Source organism: Bacillus rossius, chromosome 1 (genome assembly GCF_032445375.1).
Source record: "Bacillus rossius redtenbacheri isolate Brsri chromosome 1, Brsri_v3, whole genome shotgun sequence".
Lineage (NCBI taxonomy): Eukaryota > Metazoa > Arthropoda > Insecta > Phasmatodea > Bacillidae > Bacillus > Bacillus rossius.
This window is the reverse complement of record NC_086330.1, coordinates 123,276,002-123,297,207: the sequence shown is the minus strand read 5'-3', so window position 1 is coordinate 123,297,207 and position 21,206 is coordinate 123,276,002. Positions and strand designations below refer to the sequence as shown.

The 21,206-nt window shown below is 37.6% G+C and overlaps 1 protein-coding gene across 3 annotated transcripts in view; it reads left to right on the top strand.

Moving 5' to 3' along the window:
- Positions 1-537: 537 nt before the first annotated feature.
- The window catches only part of LOC134544482 (serine-protein kinase ATM), a 207,318-nt gene continuing 186,649 nt past the window's right edge, over positions 538-21,206 (top strand). Inside the window, exons 1-4 of one of the 3 annotated variants that reach the window (XM_063388481.1) lie at positions 538-626; positions 4,644-4,727; positions 5,813-5,950; positions 10,002-10,131. In XM_063388481.1, coding sequence (XP_063244551.1) covers positions 4,656-4,727; positions 5,813-5,950; positions 10,002-10,131 — 340 coding nt within the window. In that variant the 5' untranslated portion in view covers positions 538-626; positions 4,644-4,655. Of the gene's footprint in view, positions 917-4,643; positions 4,728-5,812; positions 5,951-10,001; positions 10,132-21,206 lie in introns of all 3 variants that reach the window. The other 2 variants (XM_063388480.1, XM_063388482.1) reach the window with 2 other exon arrangements.

Genomic DNA, 21,206 nt, shown 5'->3' with positions numbered 1-21,206 from the left:
ATTTCAGTCTCGCGCGCCTCGCTCCCGCTCGCGAGTGCGAGCCGCAAGGCTCTCCATGTGAAAGAGGCCTTACAAAGTTAAAAGATCCCACAGCGTAATTTAGTGAACAAAACTTTGACAATACATGTATGTTAAATGAAATACTATACATGTTGGGTCGCAAACACCTACTCCTTCTTCTTTCGATGTTACCCTTTCCTTTGATCAGTTATAGTTTTCTCTATTTAACACACACACACACACACACTCTCTCTCTGCGATTACTGACACTATCTCCTGACATGTGAAATTTTATGAACAAATGAAACTGCCCAGCTCTCGTTCTCTCTCGGTTTTATTTTCTCGAGAATCGTTTCCAACTTTCGAGTAATTAACCCATAAATAACCGATTTGTCTCATAGCGAACTCATAGATTAGTTAATTTTGAACGAATCTACATCACTACTTCTTATACTAGCCAGCACTACAGCAATTCGGGTTGACGATAATAATTTTCGAATCTCTCATTTATTATAAATGAAATTGAAAATCATGGCTGTAGTGTGTAGTGTTGTTGCCATTGTTTTGTTTATTTTGTTTAGTACCTTTCGGGCGGTTTTCCGCGCCAAGTGCAAAGTGTTATTGGTGTAAGTGGCACTGTCATTGAATTATGAAAAGAAATTGTTAGATGTTAAGCTATTATTGCGTGATTGTGTTGAGTCACTAATATTGCTTTTGTTGATTGTTAAAAAAAATATAATAGCTTAACGTTACTTAAAATGTAACTTGACGTATCTCGTACCGTAGGAGATATACTGTCTGATAATTAGGAAGATCCCATTCATTAAAAACTTAACTGTTTAATCAAAAAAGATTTGTTTTGCTTACTTTAGTGATAGTTACTGACAAGTCACATCATTTGCCAAGGTATCGTTGTGTAAGTTGGAGATCTTTTTAATTCCTATGCAAATTCTTTTATATGGAACCTGACTCAATACAGAGCTCTTTTTTAAAAAAAAAAAAACTTGTTAGTTTCATTCTTTTTATTAGACAAGTCATAAAATATACAAATTAATCTAATTTAGTTTTTATGATATCTTTTTAATCGCCATTCCTTGTTTTAGGCTGGGTTTATAAACTTTGAATTAATGCAGAAATATGAGTATGCAACATACAACAAACACAAGAAAACTACAGTAGTTTATAAATACACAAGTCACAAGACATCACCAACCCTGCAACTTGAATCTTTAAAACAAGAAAATATATTCTTCTATGTTCTTTTTATAAATAATGTTTAACAAAAACAAGTAAAATTCTTAATAACTTGATGTAAAGCCATCAGTTTGTTTCACTTTGAGATAGTTTAACCTGTGTAAATGTAATACATTTGGTAAAAATAAAATTGTAGCCTTCTTTATGTTTATGTCTGCACCTTTTTGAAACACTGCACTTCAAAACCAAAAGAAGTTTAAAGTTGCTGATGGCAGCATTGAATTATTGTGTCTTGCATAATTTATAAATAAGCATTTGAAAATGTTTAATTTTTGGTATCTTGCGTGGTAACTGTTCTGTATTACGTATCCAAGATAAATACTTGATTCTGATGGCATGATGGTGTTTTGTGTATATTTTTCATATGGTACACAATGCTTGTTTTTTTAATTTAGAATGCTGGATGATCCTGGTCAAAAAAACTCAAATATTACAATAAAAATAAATTATGTCAGGTCTTATAGAAATTTTTTCTTTCCTATTGAACTAATGATCATAATTCTTTGTTATATCACAATTTTTTTTACGTCCAGAATCTTTTGACGAATTAGGTAAATTAAAACAGCAAGTATCGTGTAGGCTTACTATATCACAGGATCAATGTATACAGAACCATGCCATCAGGATCAAGATATTAACTTAGATATTAACTTTTATCTCTTGCATTCTTGAGTTTCTTGTGTAGTTTATAAGTCTGGCCTTAAATATAGCAATTACTGACCAGCTGCAATCATGTGAAGCAATTAGAAAAATAAATATATATACATACATACATACACACACACACACACGCACGCCAACACGCACACAGGCACACACACAATTATTTAATTTATTATCATTGCATCATGTTTCTTTGTATGAATTGGCTTTTTTTGTGGGTTTACGACTCATCAAGTTGTAAGAAATAGTCTGTTGACCAAAAAGTTGCAGACTGTTTCTTTCTTCTTGTTTTAGAAAAAGCCTACAAGCTGAGGCTTTGTTAGTGTGGGTCTTATCTTTTGCAACTTCAGCACCCAAAGGTGTGCGTGCAACGGAAAACAATTTGTTGGTGTAGAAAGGAGGCCTACAAAGGGTGTAAATATTACCACTTGAATACATGTGGGCTAATAAAAATGTATATTTTTATGTGAAAAACACATGTAATTTATGAGTTGTAATTTTATTTTATTTTAAAAGTGGAAATTATCACTTATAAAATATATGTTTTGTATTTACATAAAATTATATATATACCTAATATTAAAAAAATTATTTGATTGTGTAACATTATTTTCTCACTTTTTTTTTGCCATTTAAATTGGTTATACATGTAGTTTTACCCTAAATATTACAATGATAGTTTATTATATAGGTACTAGAAACCACATGTTTCATTATGAAACCTGTTACTAAAATTCATAATTCCCAGCTACCTGCATCTTTCACACCAGCTCCCAAGAGGGTGTAGAAGGTGCTGAAGTTGTAGTTACAGCTATCATTGTACGATTTAGGGGGATTATTTTGTAACATGTGTCCAAGTTTATCCCTTGGTCTTAATGGCATGATTGTGTTCATACAGATCATCTGGTACAGATGCTTGCTGTTTTAATTTAATACATCGTTATATCATGGCTATTAAAAAACACAAATATCACAATATGAACAAGTGTTGTAAGGTCTTGTAGAAATTTGTTCTTTTGTAGTCAACATGTGATTTTGTTATGTCCAGGATCTTACGACGTACTGAATTAAAACAGCAAGCATCATGTACCACAGTATCAATGTAAACATTATCAGGCTAAACTTGGATACATGATGTTGGAATATGCTTAAACTATCGTAAAATTTGACTCCTCCCTTTTAACTGCTCAATAAATTCATATTCAAGTTGGTATATCAGTTTTAGAAAAAGGTTTTCGTGGACATGTGCAAGTTTTTACGGTAGGTACATAATTCTTTGTATGGTAATTATTGTCTATAACAATTGGTGGTTAAACAAAAATTTTATAACTTGTTTTCAGTAGTAGTTAGGTTGGCCTACTTGATTTTTTCTCTTTAGAGTAACCCTAATTCTAAATATTTTTTTGTTTTATAATAAAATATTTTTGGGAAGAACTGTGAAAATAATTAAAAAAAGTTTTTTTACATGTTTTTAAAAATTGTTTGAACAGGTAACCCAAAATAGAAATTGCCTAGTAAGATTGAACACTTATGAGTGATGTTCTGGCAGTACTTCTAGAATGTGTATTCACAATTAGTATTTGAGTTCATCCCACAGAATCAGCTGTGTAACTGGCAGTTATAACAGTGTTGCAACCTTAACCAGGCCTCAAAATTTTGAAATCCAAGCTAAGGCATGTTTGTGACCACGACCATGCCAGATCAGCGATTCTGCATGATTATCGAAATTCATTATAGTTTTAGCAGGAATACCAAAGAAAAATTAATGTACATTACACAGACAGCAATGATGAACTAAAGGTGAACTTAAAACGCTGGCAGCGCAGTAATGCGACATTGCTGCCAAGGTTAAAGGTCTCAGAATACATCTGAAAAAATTTATACGAGAGTGGCTGGATTGGTTCCAGGTTATAGAATGTGCCAAACAAAGGGCACAAATCTGTAAACTTGAAAGGGAGGCCCTGTGGAATCTGTGGCCCAACGGTTTTGTGCTTGGGAGTAACCGACACGTCATCTTGCTAGGCATGCAATAAGTGACAAACACTATAATATATTTAAAATGTTTTCCTTAAAACATAGTTTCGGTTTTATTACAATAGTGTCTCAATTAACAAACCTCTGATTAATCTAGGTTCCGTATTATCTGAGCCAACCTAAAGTGCCATTACCAGCGAAGACTGTTGAAACATTTGCTTGAGGACCTAGAAAATGATAATTGTTGTGGGAAGTTTAAAGAAAATTAACCTCAAATTGCCATATACTGGTTGGGCGAATCATGGAGTGACATAAAAGAATCTACACTGAAGAAGAGCTGGGGAAAAAATCACTGAAAATAGATACCTCTATGAACTGAAAACCAAGACATTTTCTTACTTTATCCGTGTTATGCGAGATTTTTCTTATCCAAGGTTGCAGTGGTCCACATTAACTTGATTAATTGAGACACTTTTGTTTTACATTTATCCTTCTCATTTCACAGCCTCTACAGTAAGGGGCCCTTTAATTTCAGGTGGATCCAGGGGACCTAGCCCAATGTGCCAAACCATAGAATGCCGGAATAATGACAAAATCAATGCTTTGGGTTATTTACTATAGCATAGGTATGAGTCTACAGAATATCATAAGTTATCGGGGTCGCAGACATGAAAAAAAAAACTTTGCAGTGCTGTTGCACACAAATTATATTTCACTTCTAGTCATTTAAAATAGTATCCATTTTGTTGCAGAAAGTTTGAAATATGTCTACCACTGAACAAGCACTTGAAAATTTCTGTAATGCTTTGGAATCCAGCAAGATTACAGAACGCAAGGTAAGTGTTGCTGATTCTAGAGGAAAGGTTAGTTTTATTAAAGTTTATGACAGAGAATGGTAATTATCTAAAAGACAAAAAATAGTGATCACATGGAGAAAAAAAATGGTATAGGTATTTTCCATTTATATAAATAAAAGTCAGTAGTTTAAAAATGGCTCATTTATAAAATTAGAGTATTTTCTGCCAAATTAAATATTGAAGAGGGTTGGTTCAGAATGACATTGTTTTTTGAAGTCAATATTATCACGATACAAAGTTTTGATAGTTGTTCCTTGTTGTATTTTAAAATGAAATATTAAAATAAAGAAAGAAATGGGGATGTGTTTGTGAAGCCAAGCTGTATAATTATGAAAAACATTTGATTTTGAAAATAGGCATAAGGAACATTGTTCCCGGAAGCAATTGTTCTGTGAAACTTATCCAATTGTATTTTGACGTAATATATTGACATTAAGTAAGCTGTTAAATGTGTTTCTCAATGTGAAACTGTACCATAACCAAAATATATTTTATTTGGAAAATATGAATTATAAAACTTTTGTGTAAACTGTGTACGCAGTAAGGAACAATTACCAGCCCATATATTTTCCTCTTATGTCCAAAATTTGGTCAAATGCTGAGGTCATTCTCTCCCACCAAGGTGATCTGCGTTCGATTCCCGGCAGAATAGAACATGGATTTTTCGTAAGTGAGAAAACGGATGTTGCCGTAGCCTGTGGGTTTTCTCGGAGTACTCCCGTTTCTACCACCAGTTCATTCAGTTGCTGCTCCATACCCATATCATATCACTTTATGCATTCTTCAGGCTGGGGCAATCGGCTCCTATGAGTGTCAGACTCATTCCATCCACTCAGACCCTGCCTGAGGCGGGAAACTACATGTCTATATAGGTATTCATTTTTATTTTATGTCCATAAATAAGTCCATGTAATATGAATTGAAATAATTTTAGCAGAAAATTTAGATTAATTATTAAAATGAACATTGTTAATGCTTTATGACATGTGAAGATACAAAATCTTTTTAATAAATTTAATTTTTGATTTTTCACTATTAATTCAAGTTTTTTTTTTCTCCCGTAGAAGGCAATCGAAGAATTAAGTCAGATGTTACAGAATCCAGAAATACTTGAGCTTTTGAATAGAAATTCAAAGAAGAATGCAGGAGGAAAAATCTGTTGGGATACTGTTTTTAACGCTGCTCATAGTGTGGCCATTCAGGTAACAAGTGTTGCTAGTATTGTAATTTGTAACATGACTGTTATGACAATGTAAAATGGTATGTGCATGTCATTGCTATAGCGTAGAAGGGCTGAGAAGAGGGCATGGAAACATCAAGAGTCATCAGTTGCCAAACAACAGAGAATAGGTTACGTATATCTATACTTCAAAGCATAAGACACTGTGTCACAAAAACCAAATTTTTCATGAGAGCAGTTTAAGTAATTTTTAAATCGTGCTTCAGTTATGTAAACAATTATTTGTAACCCAAAGTATCTGCATTTTTGAAACATCATAGTTCGTAGTGTTGTATGCCACTGAAAAGAATGTCAAACGGTAGTCAAGTTTATGGTTTAAATTGCATTCTGCCGAAAAGTGGACATAGTATGTCTCCGAGGTATAGAAATATGTATTCGCTACAGATAATTATAGCTACCTGTTTAAGTATTCAAGCAGTTTCATCTTGAACAGTTATAACTTGAAAATTATATTATTTAAAAAAAAATGCAAAAAAATTATTATATATGCACAAAATAATTGAAGCCAGTGTTCAAAATTTATATAAGTTATACACACACAGACACACACACAGACACATGCATACACACACATACACACATATCAATTATTATTTCTCCAAAAATGGTTTAAAATTATAAGAGTGTAAGGAAAATATAGGTACATAGGTACATAAATTCAATATGAAAAATTTCAGCTTTGCAGTGCACATAAAAGTAATTTTGTATGAAAAACAATATAATTAATGATAAAAGGGGAGCTATATAGGTAGGAATCTGTCATCTGTTGTTGTTACTAAGGAAAAAATGTAATTTTAAATGGCTGCACTAAAATATAGTATGAATTAGTAACACATACTACCCCTTTCTTTGAAAGTGTTCTAAATTCATCAATGGTTTGGGGGTATCATGTGTGCTATATGTTACCTTTCCCTCGTAAGCGTCTTTTCACAGCCTGTCAGTCCATCTTCTTGTGTTACCTCTCCTAGAGCACATTTGTTTGTTTCCTTGTGAGGTGTACTAAGCAATGCGGCTCCAGGGCAGGGAAAGCAGGCCCCCGCGCCTAGCAGATCCCCGCACCTAGCAGATCCCCGCACCTAGTAGACCTCCACATCTAGCAGGTTCCCGCACCTAGCAGGTTCCTGCACCTAGTAGACCTCCACATCTAGCAGGTTCCTGCACCTAGCAGGTTCCTGCACCTAGCAGGTTCTCACGCCTAGCAGGTTCTCACGCCTAGCAGGTTCTCACACCTAGCAGGTTCCTGCACCTAGCAGACCTTTGCATCTAGCAGGCTCCCGTGCCTAGCAGATCCCCGCACCTAGTAGACCTCCACATCTAGCAGGTTCCCGCACCTAGCAGGTTCCTGCACCTAGTAGACCTCCACATCTAGCAGGTTCCCGCACCTAGCAGGTTCCTGCACCTAGCAGGTTCTCACGCCTAGCAGGTTCTCACACCTAGCAGGTTCCTGCACCTAGCAGACCTTTGCATCTAGCAAGCTCCCGTGCCTAGCAGATCCCCGCACCTAGTAGACCTCCACATCTAGCAGGTCCCTGTGCCTAGCAGGTTCTTGCACCTAGCAGACCTTCGCATCTAGCAGATTCCCGCACCTAGCAGGTTCCTGCACCTAGCAGACCTTCTTATCTAGCAGGTCCCCATGCCTAGCAGGTTCTTGCACCTAGCAGACCTTCGCATCTAGCAGGTTCCCGCACCTAGCAATCTCCCGCGCCGAGCAGATTCCTGCACCTAGCGGACGTTTGCATCTAGCAGGCCCTCGCGCCTAGCAGGCCACCACACCTAGCAGACCCCCGCACCTAGCAGGTCCCTGTGCCTAGCAGGCCCCCGTGCCTAGTAGGCCCCCGTGCCTAGTAAGCCCCCTTGCCTAGCAGGCCCCCGTGCCTAGCATGCCCTCACATCGACCTCTTTTTTTATATTCCCTCTCCTTGTTTGTCAAGTTTTCTGTAAAAAAAATGAAAATTGATGAGAAAAAGAGCAATCAAGTGCTAATTTTTTACGTATTAGAAAAGGATTTCAAAGATGAAATGGTGCAATTTTGTCATAGTTTTATCGTTAGCATTTTAAAAACTTATCCGAGTATTATTATTCAGGAAATAATTTTTGGATTTCTCAAGACAAATTATGAAAACCATAACAAAATTTAGGTTCCAGCTTGGCTTAAAAATATTGGTGCAAAGAGTTTAATTTTCAATTTTTCCTTTGTGTAGTCTATGGGGGCTCCCCCCTTCCAGGCCCCGGTAATGCCCCTCCTGGTAAAATATTACGGCCTCTCAAAAGTAAATGCCCCTGGGCTCCGTAAAGTGTAGGGCTGCCACTGCTTCTAAGTGATGCTTTATATCCTCAATTTTATAAGCACTGATTCAATAGCTGGAGCCCAAATATAGCCTGTAGATTCCGTTGCCTTAAGTCTCTGTGCGTAACCATGCTACAAACAATCCAGCCAAACCTCAAGTACTAATTTTTGCAGTGCGCAGTGTCTGTTTCGTATATACAGTAAGTCCTCGGTTTACGTCGGGGTTACGTTCCTGAAAACCGCGACGTAAATAGAAACAACGCAAAATGAGCCATGTTTCATGCCACTGGCCGGCCACGGCCCAAGGTCGGCCGGAAGCGCTGGCATACAGACGTGACAACGGGCAATTTTATCAGCAAATGACAACCGACAGCGTGGGAAACAAGTCCAACTAGTACTTCTCAGCTTTATAGAATGGTTATTTAACCAGCTGCTTTATTACCTTTATTGATTGAAATATAAAAACAGATACTGTACGTAAGAGCAGGAAGCGTCCCTCATGATGTATGATAAGATAAGGCGGTGAACGTGTAGCTTATGCTACATAGCATAAATTAACTACCGAAGGAAACAAAGAATTATAAACAAATTATATACTGTGTTTTGGTTAAAATAAAGATTTACGGTCATTGTAAACGACGTTATTGTGAATCGGCGACAATTTAAATTGAAACATGAGTACTAAAACATTAGCGACGTTAATCCGAAACGACGTAACTCGGTACGACGTAAATAGAGGACTTACTGTAATTGGGAAAGGTTGTTTACTTTATGAGTAGGGGTAAAAATTAGTGGCTTGGAAATACTTTTTTTGTTCACACTATAAATACAAAAGGACAATTTCATTACATGCCAATTGATAAAGAAGGTAAGCTCCTTGTAAAAGAAAGTAGTACCACAAGTAATATGATATACTCAATGATAGTGCTCGTTGCAATTAAACATGTTTTAATTGAAATCGACTTATCTTCAGCCACAAAGCTGTTCTCCTCTGCACCAGCGTGCACTATCATTAGAGATCCAGCAATTTTCAGATTCATGTGACTGTGAAAACTTAATACATTTTCATTGAGTTTGTGATCGGGACGTAGTGGTTTTGGCTCACCCCTCTATGACCGTGAGCCAGTTCGTCAATCACGTACAGCCCATTAAAAGACTAAGAAGTATCTCACAGTGAAATAAAGAAAATGTTAGCAGCCTATGCAGAAGACTTTGAATTTTTACAAAACATGAAATGAATCATTTAAAAATTCTGGGCCTCATCATTATTTTACTACTTTGGCTGCGTAATTCAATTCCATACTGTTATTTTTGAATCAACATTGGTAATCATACATCTGAGGTATGTTGCATCACAATTTTATTGTAGTAACAGTTTTCAGAAACTTGTCCATCTAAAATAATTTTTCATCTAAGCTTGATCCTTAAAATTAAAGCTTGTCTTTATTTTGAACTTAATTGGTAGATTTTTTTTTTTTACAATAGGGTACTATTTCATTGTTTATTCTACATCATGTTGATAAGAGTCTTGTTGGACATTGACTGTTTTCCTCTTATTTTATATTTGTTGTTTAAAGAAATCGTGGTTTTTTTGTTGTATTTTTTATGTTGATACATTTTTACTTATTGTTTTCTGTCAGTAGAAATACTCAATAGGAGGCTAAAAATTGTATGTTTTTCAAAATTTTTTTCAGTGAATATTCAGTTTGAAGTTGTATGGTTTCAGGAAGCAAAGAGAATATGCGCAGAAGAAGCGAAGAAAGAATTTCCAACGGAAACACTGAAAAGCAACTGGGACAGTACAAAGTCTGCGTGTGGTTCATTCATATTGTTGGTTGTAGGCAAAGCAAATCGTGGTAAGAATTCATATTTACAGATGTGTTAATTTTAGTACATTTTTATTGTTAGTAATGTAAATAAATAGGCGGTTTTGTGTATAGTCGAGTGTTGTGTTTACTTTATAATATAATTCATAAACTCTCCTTCACTCTGTTAAAAGGCTCTTAGTGTAATAAGGTTTCAATAATAAATAGTTCTCTTTGGCTATTTATTGCTCTGTCGAATATATATTCTTTGATTATTTTTAAAATTGATATCTGGGCGCCACCCTTATGTACAACTTAATTTCCTTACTATGTCAAGGCTAATGTAGTGTGGTACATAAGAGAAAGATTAAATATTCTCACACTTTAAATCTTCAAAGGGCATGAGACTAAACAACAGACAAATTGAAATCATAGGGAAAACATACATATACACTGTAAAATAACAACAGGGTAACATATGATTAGCAACAATACTCTTTAATCAAATAAAATATAATTAATTTATGGTTGGACCAGTGGTATACCATTCATATTTTCTGAAATTACTGGAGTTATGTTGCACACATGATGAAACCAAAACAAAAGTTCATACAGTTCAAATTAATTATGCCTGTTGAATCTCAATTTACAATCGGAAATTAGCGTGAGAAAAATAATGTTTATTTGTTATGTTCGTGATTAAATTTAATTTTGATATACCGCAGCTGAACTCAATAGATAATCACGGTAAAGCATCGTGAGAGCTCTGTCTCAGTTCACCTCTGGGTGTAAGAACTAAATCAAGTGTAGAACAAGATACGTAATTGGTTTTAATAAAATGTTTGTCTCAATAGGTTCTTTAACGTGCTCAGCAATAAAATTCAATGTTTATAATTCCGTTGGCAATATTACGATGCTTGTAAGTAGAAAAACAGTTCAATTAGGATAGCATCATGAGTCGGTATTTTACTCACGGTAAATCACTCCTAAATACACGTCATATGGGACGTGCCCTAATTAAACAAACAACATGTAATATATGTTCATACGACGTTTTTAAACATCCTAGTAGTAGGATGATCTATCCAGCTAGTAAATTCTGTTGATTTTTGAGGGGATTTAAATCCGGGCTATGTAGCCATCACCGTCGTTGTTCCAAGACTCTTTCCGTTAATTCAGTAATGACGCTTATCTTAAGTAACATGGCCTCTGATTGGCCGAGACACTAAGATTGTTGACTTAATTATCACGTCAAAATCAAACACAGACAATTAACAATACAAATTAATACGCTAAAATGCCTTAAATTTAAAATATGATTTTTCAACAATGAAAGTTTTGTTATGCAAATTATGTATAAAAAGTTCAATTTGCCGTTTAAGTCAATTGCTCCCTAGAGGGGTCTTGCTAATTGAGCTTTGAAGTCACTCAGACTACACCATAGAGTATGGTAGTTGCAGATACGTCCAAATACATAACAATAGAACAAAACATAAAAATGTCAACAAATAATAATAATAATAATTAAAAATGTTATTTAAATAAAACAAAACACTTTCTGTGCGTGGGACAGTCATGTTTCAGCACAGAATTGCCGCCCTTGATAAGCATAGTGTGTTGCAGTTTTCAAAATTTCAAACAAGACATGGTGTGCTTTTCAGTTGGAAACTCGCTGCTCGAGTTAAATAAAAAAAGTTAGTTGCCAGGCAACGACTCGCGTGACACCACAAAACGACGAAAGAAAGAGGGAGAAGAAAAAAACTTTGGCGCGAGAAAAGACACCTGTCCCGCACCCCTCCTCCTGATTCGTGGACTATTCCCTCAGTACGCGGCCCTCCGTCACAGAGTTCAGACCTGCGCTGGTCGTCGGTGCATTTTCGCGGGAAAACTTGCAATCATGTTGAAGTTCTCGGCATCGTCAGTCCTGGAACTAAGTTGGATGCAGTGGCACTCGGAGGACAATACTCACAGTAAGTATTCGTCGCAATCACAAGGGAAATGTGAGGAAATGTACATGTTGCATAACAATGGGACTTTATCCAGGTCATCACTGTAGCAGTGGATCGGCCTCCATCCGTGGTGCTGGCAGCATCCTGTGGAAGACGAACCTGGGACCATACATCACCGGGTGGTGATTCTCCTGCCCTTGGACAGCTCTGCCGACCAAATTAGCGCGGGATGTCGGCTGACGTCACAGGCGCGCGGCGGCGACGGAACAGCAGACGGGGTCACCGCCACCTGCTCCCGCTGGGGTAGTCGTCTCGGAGCGACGGAACCTGCCGCCCTGGTCCTGGCCCAGTGCGTGACGCGGCGGAGCACCGCGGCGCCAGCACATCGTTTGCAGCACACGTCATTGTTAGGTACACTTCCGAAGGAATTCGCGTCTCTGTTCGCTCCTATTGTCGAGTGTAATCACTGCACTCACTTAACTTAAACCTCTCGTTCGTAAATCAAAGTTTATCAATTATAACATGTGTGATCGTGCACTTGCAAGCACGAGTGTCTGCAGGCCTATCAACTTCTATTCTTAAAGCATGCATACCACTAGCCAACCAAATATACTTAGAATATTTATGCTTATAGGTAACAATAACAAATCAAATTATTTAAATAACTCTCGGTTCGTAACCTATTAACAAGAATAATATATTAGCTTAATCAACAATAAGCTCATTAAACATGAATAACATATTCCTTGAAATGTTTAAATTCAAGTTATTACAACTTTGCATAAATTAATTGGTAGATTAATACATTTCTCATATTGTTAGGATGTGATTTTCCAATGTCCATTTACATGCAGTTTAAGCATAATGCTGCCTATATGCTTCACAATTCACCTAACATATCAACATCATGTATATCTTACATCTACATTTCATCAACAATTCACAAAAATTTACAATTCACAATATCATATCATAACATTTACATTACATTTATACACAGTGTTATAGGTTGTTATTATGATAGCCTGATTTTAATAAGATTTTAAATGCATTCTTTAAACAAAAAATGTTTTTAGCTAAACAAAGTGTTTTTAGCTAGGTGACAAGGCTGTGTGAAACAAATCACACTATATGTTTCTTTTCTTGTTTAATTTTCATCCGCCTCTTTTATTACAGCAGCAGGCGAAATCTCTTGTCTTCTCTTTTTTTTTCTATCTTTTTCTCAGTCGTCTCGGCGAGTGAGTAACTTGAACCCTTTTATCTGACTGGTGGTCTCCGATTTCACTCTGGCGACTATCGGAGCAGATCAGCTGTTCGGTGCTCTTTCATTCCACTTTCATTTTCATTGTGTTTTAACGACCCGCAGCGGGCTTCGCTGGGTCGGAAATTCACGTTCATTTTTCACGAATATATTCCTTATAGGAATTGAGCCTTGTAATGTGTCTGAGGCTCCTAGCCTCGGTGTAGATAGCAACATGCTATCTTATCAATTGTAAACAAAACATGCGTTCTTCAGGATAGCTTGCAACAGTTCCTGCTGAGTAGTAAATTTTCAATTTTCTCTTTTCTCAGAGCTGAATTAGTAATTTAAAAAAAAAATAATAATTATATTTTCTTGAAAATTTTTCTCTTTTGCTGGGAGAATTGTGTAGCTTGAAGTTTGTTTATATTGAGGCCTGTGGACACTCACTGCAAGAGTGTGTCATCTCGCGACATAGGATTCTACACAGTGTTTTTCAGGTCAGTCTATATCAAGATTCTTCCTCAAGAAAAAAATACATAATAAACAAACTTCGAAAAATCGAGTGCTTCATATAGTGGAAATTTATAAATTTTCTGTATAGGGCCCTTTCACAATAAAACTTCATATAGATGTCTTCTGCAAATTTCTTGTTATCATTTCATAGCAGATCAGCATACCCCTTTCTTTTTTCTTTAACAACAAATATAGGAATAAAACCTAATTAAATTCAACACTACTAACAGATTGGATTTGTATGCGAAATAGATGCATACTTTTCTAATCAGTATCCCCAAGTGATACCAACCTAAAACATCAGAAAAAGGATTACTCCTTCAAAATTTCATTAGTTTTCTCATATCAAACCAAAAAAATAATATATCTCTTTCATTTTAAATTGTGGTGATCTCTGCAAGAAAAAGTGTCTCAGTGCAACGAAATATCAACTGGAATAACCCATAACAAGGTAACCTAGAATAATTTTGCTTGTAGTTGCAAAGTGTTTTGTGCTTGTAGAACTGCTTTGCATGCCAGTGTTTACACATGTGTACACAGCTAGGTGAAATAACATCTCACATGTATTTTGTCGAACACAGTTACACTCATGTCTTCTTGCTAGATAATTACATAGCTCTTCACAGTAAATAAGGCGAGTCTAGTGCTTCCCAATATGTGTTAGTGTTAGTGGGTCAGTACCCAAATCGAAGAATACATTAGCCGAAAAATACTCAAATATGTACCTCGTAAATAATTTATACCCATAATAGCTTCACTGGCTACTCAAAATCCCAGTGCGGGTGGCATGTCACTTCACCTCGTCACAGGACACTGGCAGGAATTACACTTCCGCTCTTACGCAAGGGTATACTCAACGGCTATATTACGCCTCTCCTGGCGTACCATAAACATAACAACATAACACATCATAAACACGGGGATTACATGGCTCTTGTGCTAGCCATCACATACAGACTGCTCTCAGCTGTTACTCCAGCTCACTCGCTCACATTACAATGAGGTAAACATTAACGAGTGCATCGACCAATATTTATTTTGCAGTGGTAGGGTTCTTATATTCCCTCAGCTGTGCAATGTTGTAACAGCCTATTGACTGGCCTGTTGATGGCTCGGCTAAAGCATAGCAATTTTCATGAATGGTTCCAGTTATAACATATGGACCATCAAACAATAAAAACAATTTCTTGGTAACATTTTCCCAAGCTCTGCTCACTGGATTAGTTTTACTGAGCACTAGGTCACCAATTTTGAAGGTTGATAATTTTGATGCGGGGTGCCTCCTCTTGCGGACTGCAGCTTCTGCTGTAAGCTTCTTGCTTATAAACTCCTCCACCTCTTCACCGGTGGGTAAATCTTTCTCCTCTTGTTCTTGATTTAGTCGGGGCAGGTAGATAGGGTTGATCGCCTCGGACCTATCCAGTTAGTACAATGTGCCTGCTGATACTCGCGCATCCTGCGAGTCTGGCACATTTCTGTTGTTATTGTACCATGTACTGGTACCTGCTGCTTCCTGTACTGCGGACTTAAACTCTGCCGCAACAGGGTTTTCTAGTAGATAGTGTGGATGTGCTCCATGCTGATTGGTCGTTCCAGGTTGTTGGCTCTGGCGAAACGTCCTGTTGGGCGACGCCGGTTGCTCAGACGGGTGGCTGTAGTGGGCCTTGCCTCCACCACTGTCCGTCGTCTTGGGGCTTCGGTAGTGGGAATCTTCGCGTTGGTCGTGGTACTGTCTCTCCTTCATCCTACGATGCTGGTTGTAGTGATACTCTCTCTCGTCATCGGATGAGGCACGACGACCGTAGTTGCGGGACTCCCTGGGTGGCCGTTGCTCCGGCGAGTAGGACCGCCTTCTCTCTTCATAACGGGCACTCTTCCTGGCTCGTTCTGCCCCCTCTTCACCACTGTGGTATCCCCTGTTGCTGGGCCACCAGGTACGCTTCCTGGCTTGCCAGCTCATGTAGTTGACTACGGCCTGGCGCTCCGGTTTCTGTTTCCCCTCACGTCCTTGCCAGTAAGGGTTGACCTGGTGCTGCTTCTGGTGAGGTGGTGCTCGGTCTGCCTCCTCTGTTCTGGGTGCCACTCGATCCAGTTTCTCGAGCTTATCATAGTTGAGCAGCCGGTCACGGAATTCAGTGACATCACGGTAGTGTAGGCCAGACAACTGCTTCTGGTATTTCAGCGGCAGCTGTGTTAACATGGCAGCCACAATCTCCTCATCGGTCATAGGGAGGTCCAAATACCTGGTCTTGTCGTACATTGTGGACAAATGTGCCTCCAGAGATGTGCCCTTCCTTGGGTCGTATTTCTCTGTGTGGAGTTGTGCCCTCAGATTACTCTGGATTCTGATGTTCCAGAATTGCAGTCTGAACAGCTCCCTGAACTGGGTGAAACTGTGGGTGTTGGTGCTGGTCAGCTCCCACCAATAGAATGCTTGACCCTTTAACGCGTTGTTCAGACATTTCAGAATCTCTCCGTCGGTGAGGTTTAACATGGCCACATATTCCTCGAATTTTCTGAGGAACCTCATAGGACTCTCATTTGCTCTGCCTGCGAAAGTAGGCATGGCCTCGGCCCACAGCTTTGCTGGATGGTGCATAAGAGCTACCGGGTCCAGATGGCGCTCTGTTGTAGTAGTTGCTCTAGGCTCAACTGTTGCCCTAGTCTCTACAGACTGCCTGGGTAGTGATTCTGCAGGGTGGGTGTCATAACTGCACCCAGGTGTGGTGTCCAGTGGTCTACCTGTACTTGTAGGAGGCACTTCAGGTGCCTCTCGCTGTGTACTACCAGTTGTGTCAGGTGTACGACTCTGACTTACAGTCAGATTCTGCAGGCAATCTCGTAGGTTAGAGGTCGCCACCTCTATGTCATCCAGCCTGACCTCGAGTCGTCGAGTCTGCCCATGCAGCTCGTCCCTCATGCTGACCTGACTGCGCTGACAAAACTCCCTCAGACCATGTTGTTCTAGGGTCACATTCTCGCGAATGGCTAGTAGTTGTGTTTCCAACTCCCCTACCCGCTCAACTGTCTGAGTCACCTTCTCCACTACCTGATTAATCTCCCTCTGTTGTTGTACTAGCTTCTCTATGCTATGTTCCAAACTTAGTAAACTAGAGCAAGTGATGTCCAGCTTTGCCTCCATCTGTTCTGCCTGCCTGGAGAATTGTTCGGATTGATTGGTCAGTTGAGACCTAATCCTGTTCTCAGATTGCTCGGTTTGTTCGGCCTGACTGGACAGTCGAGACATGATCCTGTTCTCAGATTGCTCTGCCCACTTTGATAGTTGTTCAGTGTGTTCTGCCTGCCTGGACAGTTGTTGGGACATCTGCTGTAGCATCTGTATCATGTCAGGAATTGATGTGGACGTTCCTGGTGTAGTGGTTGTCATGTCCTGTTCTTGTGTTACCTCTCCTGTGGGAAGAGGTGACACTGGCCGCCCTAACCTCTCACTATGCTGCGTGTGTGAGTGTGTAGGTGCATCCATTACTCTTGTTTCTGGTGAACTACAGTCCTCCATGGCCGTCGATGTGTCACTGTCAGAGCTGTGAGTCGTGGGACACTCTTCACACATACTGTTGGCCCTCCTTCTTAGATTGTTTGTCTGCTGAGCCATTGTGTAAGACCTCTAACAAGACTACAATTAACAATTGCAACAAATATCCTGCGCACTTGAAAGTTCAATTAAATACTTGCATGTAAACAAACCTATCAGATTTGACACAAACAAATCGGGCCCCACGTTGGGCGCCACTCTGTAAATAAATAGGTGGTTTTGTGTATAGTCGAGTGTTGTGTTTACTTTATAATATAATTCATAAACTCTCCTTCACTCTGTTAAAAGGCTCTTAGTGTAATAAGGTTTCAATAATAAATAGTTCTCTTTGGCTATTTATTGCTCTGTCGAATATATATTCTTTGATTATTTTTAAAATTGATATCTGGGCGCCACCCTTATGTACAACTTAATTTCCTTACTATGTCAAGGCTAATGTAGTGTGGTACATAAGAGAAAGATTAAATATTCTCACACTTTAAATCTTCAAAGGGCATGAGACTAAACAACAGACAAATTGAAATCATAGGGAAAACATACATATACACTGTAAAATAACAACAGGGTAACATATGATTAGCAACAATACTCTTTAATCAAATAAAATATAATTAATTTATGGTTGGACCAGTGGTATACCATTCATATTTTCTGAAATTACTGGAGTTATGTTGCACACATGATGAAACCAAAACAAAAGTTCATACAGTTCAAATTAATTATGCCTGTTGAATCTCAATTTACAATCGGAAATTATCGTGAGAAATATAATGTTTATTTGTTATGTTCGTGATTAAAGTTAATTTTGATATACCGCAGCTGAACTCAATAGATAATCACGGTAAAGCATCGTGAGAGCTCTGTCTCAGTTCACCTCTGGGTGTAAGAACTAAATCAAGTGTAGAACAAGATACGTAATTGGTTTTAATAAAATGTTTGTCTCAATAGGTTCTTTAACGTGCTCAGCAATAAAATTCAATGTTTATAATTCCGTTGGCAATATTACGATGCTTGTAAGTAGAAAAACAATTCAATTAGGATAGCATCATGAGTCGGTATTTTACTCACGGTAAATCAATCCTAAATACACGTCATATGGGACGTGCCCTAATTAAACAACATGTAATATATGTTCATACGACGTTTTTAAACATCCTAGTAGCTAGTAGTAGGATGATCTATCCAGCTAGTAAATTCTGTTGATTTTTGAGGGGATTTAAACCCGGGCTATGTAGCCATCACCGTCGTTGTTCCAAGACTCTTTCCGTTAATTCAGTAATGACGCTTATCTTAAGTAACATGGCCTCTGATTGGCCGAGACACTAAGATTGTTGACTTAATTATCACGTCAAAATCAAACACAGACAATTAACAATACAAATTAATACGCTAAAATGCCTTAAATTTAAAATATGATTTTTCAACAATGAAAGTTTTGTTATGCAAATTATGTATAAAAAGTTCAATTTGCCGTTTAAGTCAATTGCTCCCTAGAGGGGTCTTGCTAATTGATCTTTGAAGTCACTCAGACTACACCATAGAGTATGGTAGTTGCAGATACGTCCAAATACATAACAATAGAACAAAACATAAAAATTTCAACAAATAATAATAATAATAATTAAAAATGTTATTTAAATAAAACAAAACACTTTCTGTGCGTGGTACAGTCATGTTTCATCACAGTAATAGTGGTAAATGTTCAAGAATTATTTCTTTACAATTTCTAAAGTGTTAGTCCCAATTACATTGTATTAGCCTTAAATGTTGAGCGTTATCCAAAAACATCTGGCAGCTAACTGCTAATTACTTGAACTTTAGATTTTGTGAATCAGAAATTTATCTCAACATATATAAACATATTATTTAAAGAAATTTATAATTTTATCTGGTTTGGTACAATGTTCTTACTTTCATATACATTGAGTGTCTATAGTTACCAACATAACTCGTGTTTAACATAAGTATTTGAAATATAACTGATGATTTAATTTGACAACCAATCTTTAAATAACATCTTAATAATAATTACCACTCAAACATGGCTATCAATTGCTCCTATAAATCAATTGCTAATAAAAAAATAGCTTAAAAACATACAAAAAAACTTATTTAATGTTTTTGTTGACTATGAGTGCTAGTTATTTCCTATTTTTAAAAGAAAGAAATATATAATCTAATTAGCCTTTCAAATCACATTACTTTAATGTAAGTATCTGCAATCACACTGCTTATGTCGTTATTCATGAAAACCTGTAATAATACGTTCCGGATACTTGAAGCAGCAGCAGCCGTCTCGCTTTCACGATGTGAAGATGATATGGTTGTGAGTAGTGATTCCAGATGATGTAGAGTGCCACCAGCCTATTCCTTGGGCTGGAAATTTAGAGTTTATAAGCCAATTACAAGGGTGTATCCAGGGTGGAAAAGGGGGGGGGGGGGAGGGCAGTTAGCCCCTCTTCTGAGGTGGGGAAAAAAAGTAAAACAAAAATATACAAAAATCAGATTTCTGAATTTATTAACAGGTTGCTTGTTGGTATTTCCACACTTTGAAAGGAACTAATCACGAAATAGAGACAAAGCATCATCCATGCCAATTCTCATGTGCGTGTCTATAAGGTTAAGCCATACACGTGTAAGTGCAAGCCAAATTAAGGTGAAACGGCTCATCAGTTATGGTTCCGATTGTATCACATGACTTAGATAAGTGTGTTCATTCTAAAGCTAATACTTGTTTAACCGAGTCCCAGCTAGAAATAGGAGGGATCCTTTAATTTGTGGCTCGTCTGCTTCCTTTTGCTTTGGTGATTCTGGATAACTTTGTGCTGATAGCACGGTCCCCGTACTGCAGAGACATCTTTCAGATGTCAGCCTTATCAGCTGTCTGATTATGACTGTGAGGTTATATTCAGAAAAATGCCCTCCCTTTCCTTTTGAGCTAGATTAGCCCTTGAGCCGAAATGTTGTTTGTTAGGTCCATGTTTGAAAGAACATACTTGCTTTGAAAAGCTGCTTTTATTTTTGAAATCACAGTTAAAAATATGATGTTGAATGTTCTTGAGAAATTCAACTGAGAAAGACAGAAAGATAAACCACTCGCGATCATCTCTGCGAGGCTGAAGGTCCATCCCACTCACGCTTGTACCCCTGAATTTAAAAAGTTTAAAAGTCTGGAAAATTAAAAAAAATGTGAGTGAGTCTTTCAGTACTTGCCAAACATTTATAACATCAAACCACATTAACGACCCAATCCATGGGTTCTCATGTTGCAAATACACTTAGAATTCGAAACTCACACACAAAATTTATCATAGAATTATTTAAAATAATGCCTTCCTTGATAAGTACGCAAATTGCGTTTTCAATTAAACTCCTGTACGCGAATCACACTTAGTTTCTGCACAGGCTGCTAGAATTCACTACCAGAGCAGCTACATTGAATATTGAATTATTCAATTGGCAGAGCGGAAGGTTAAACTATATAATGAAACAGCTCCAATAAAAGCGAAAAAGACTTGAACACCCCGGCTTTGGACCTAAGTTTCGACAAGGAATTTTATTAAAATATCGCACATCTTTTTAAATTCACTAAACAGTTAATACTGTAAAGTTTCCGCCACAGATTGCAGCATCGTGGTAACACATTCCTGTTCCATGTGACTTATGTTCCATTTACTTGATTACTCCCACCAAATGCCTTATACAGAGAGCTAAGATGTATATCACAAAAAAAAAAAAAAATGAAACTGTTAACTGGGCAGCCACACATCATGATTGTTACATCAGTTTTGAGGGCTTTACTCTGGAGCTGAAATTTGACCCTGTCAACATGAGGCACCTACCTTCTTCAAATGCGGAGCAAAGTGTG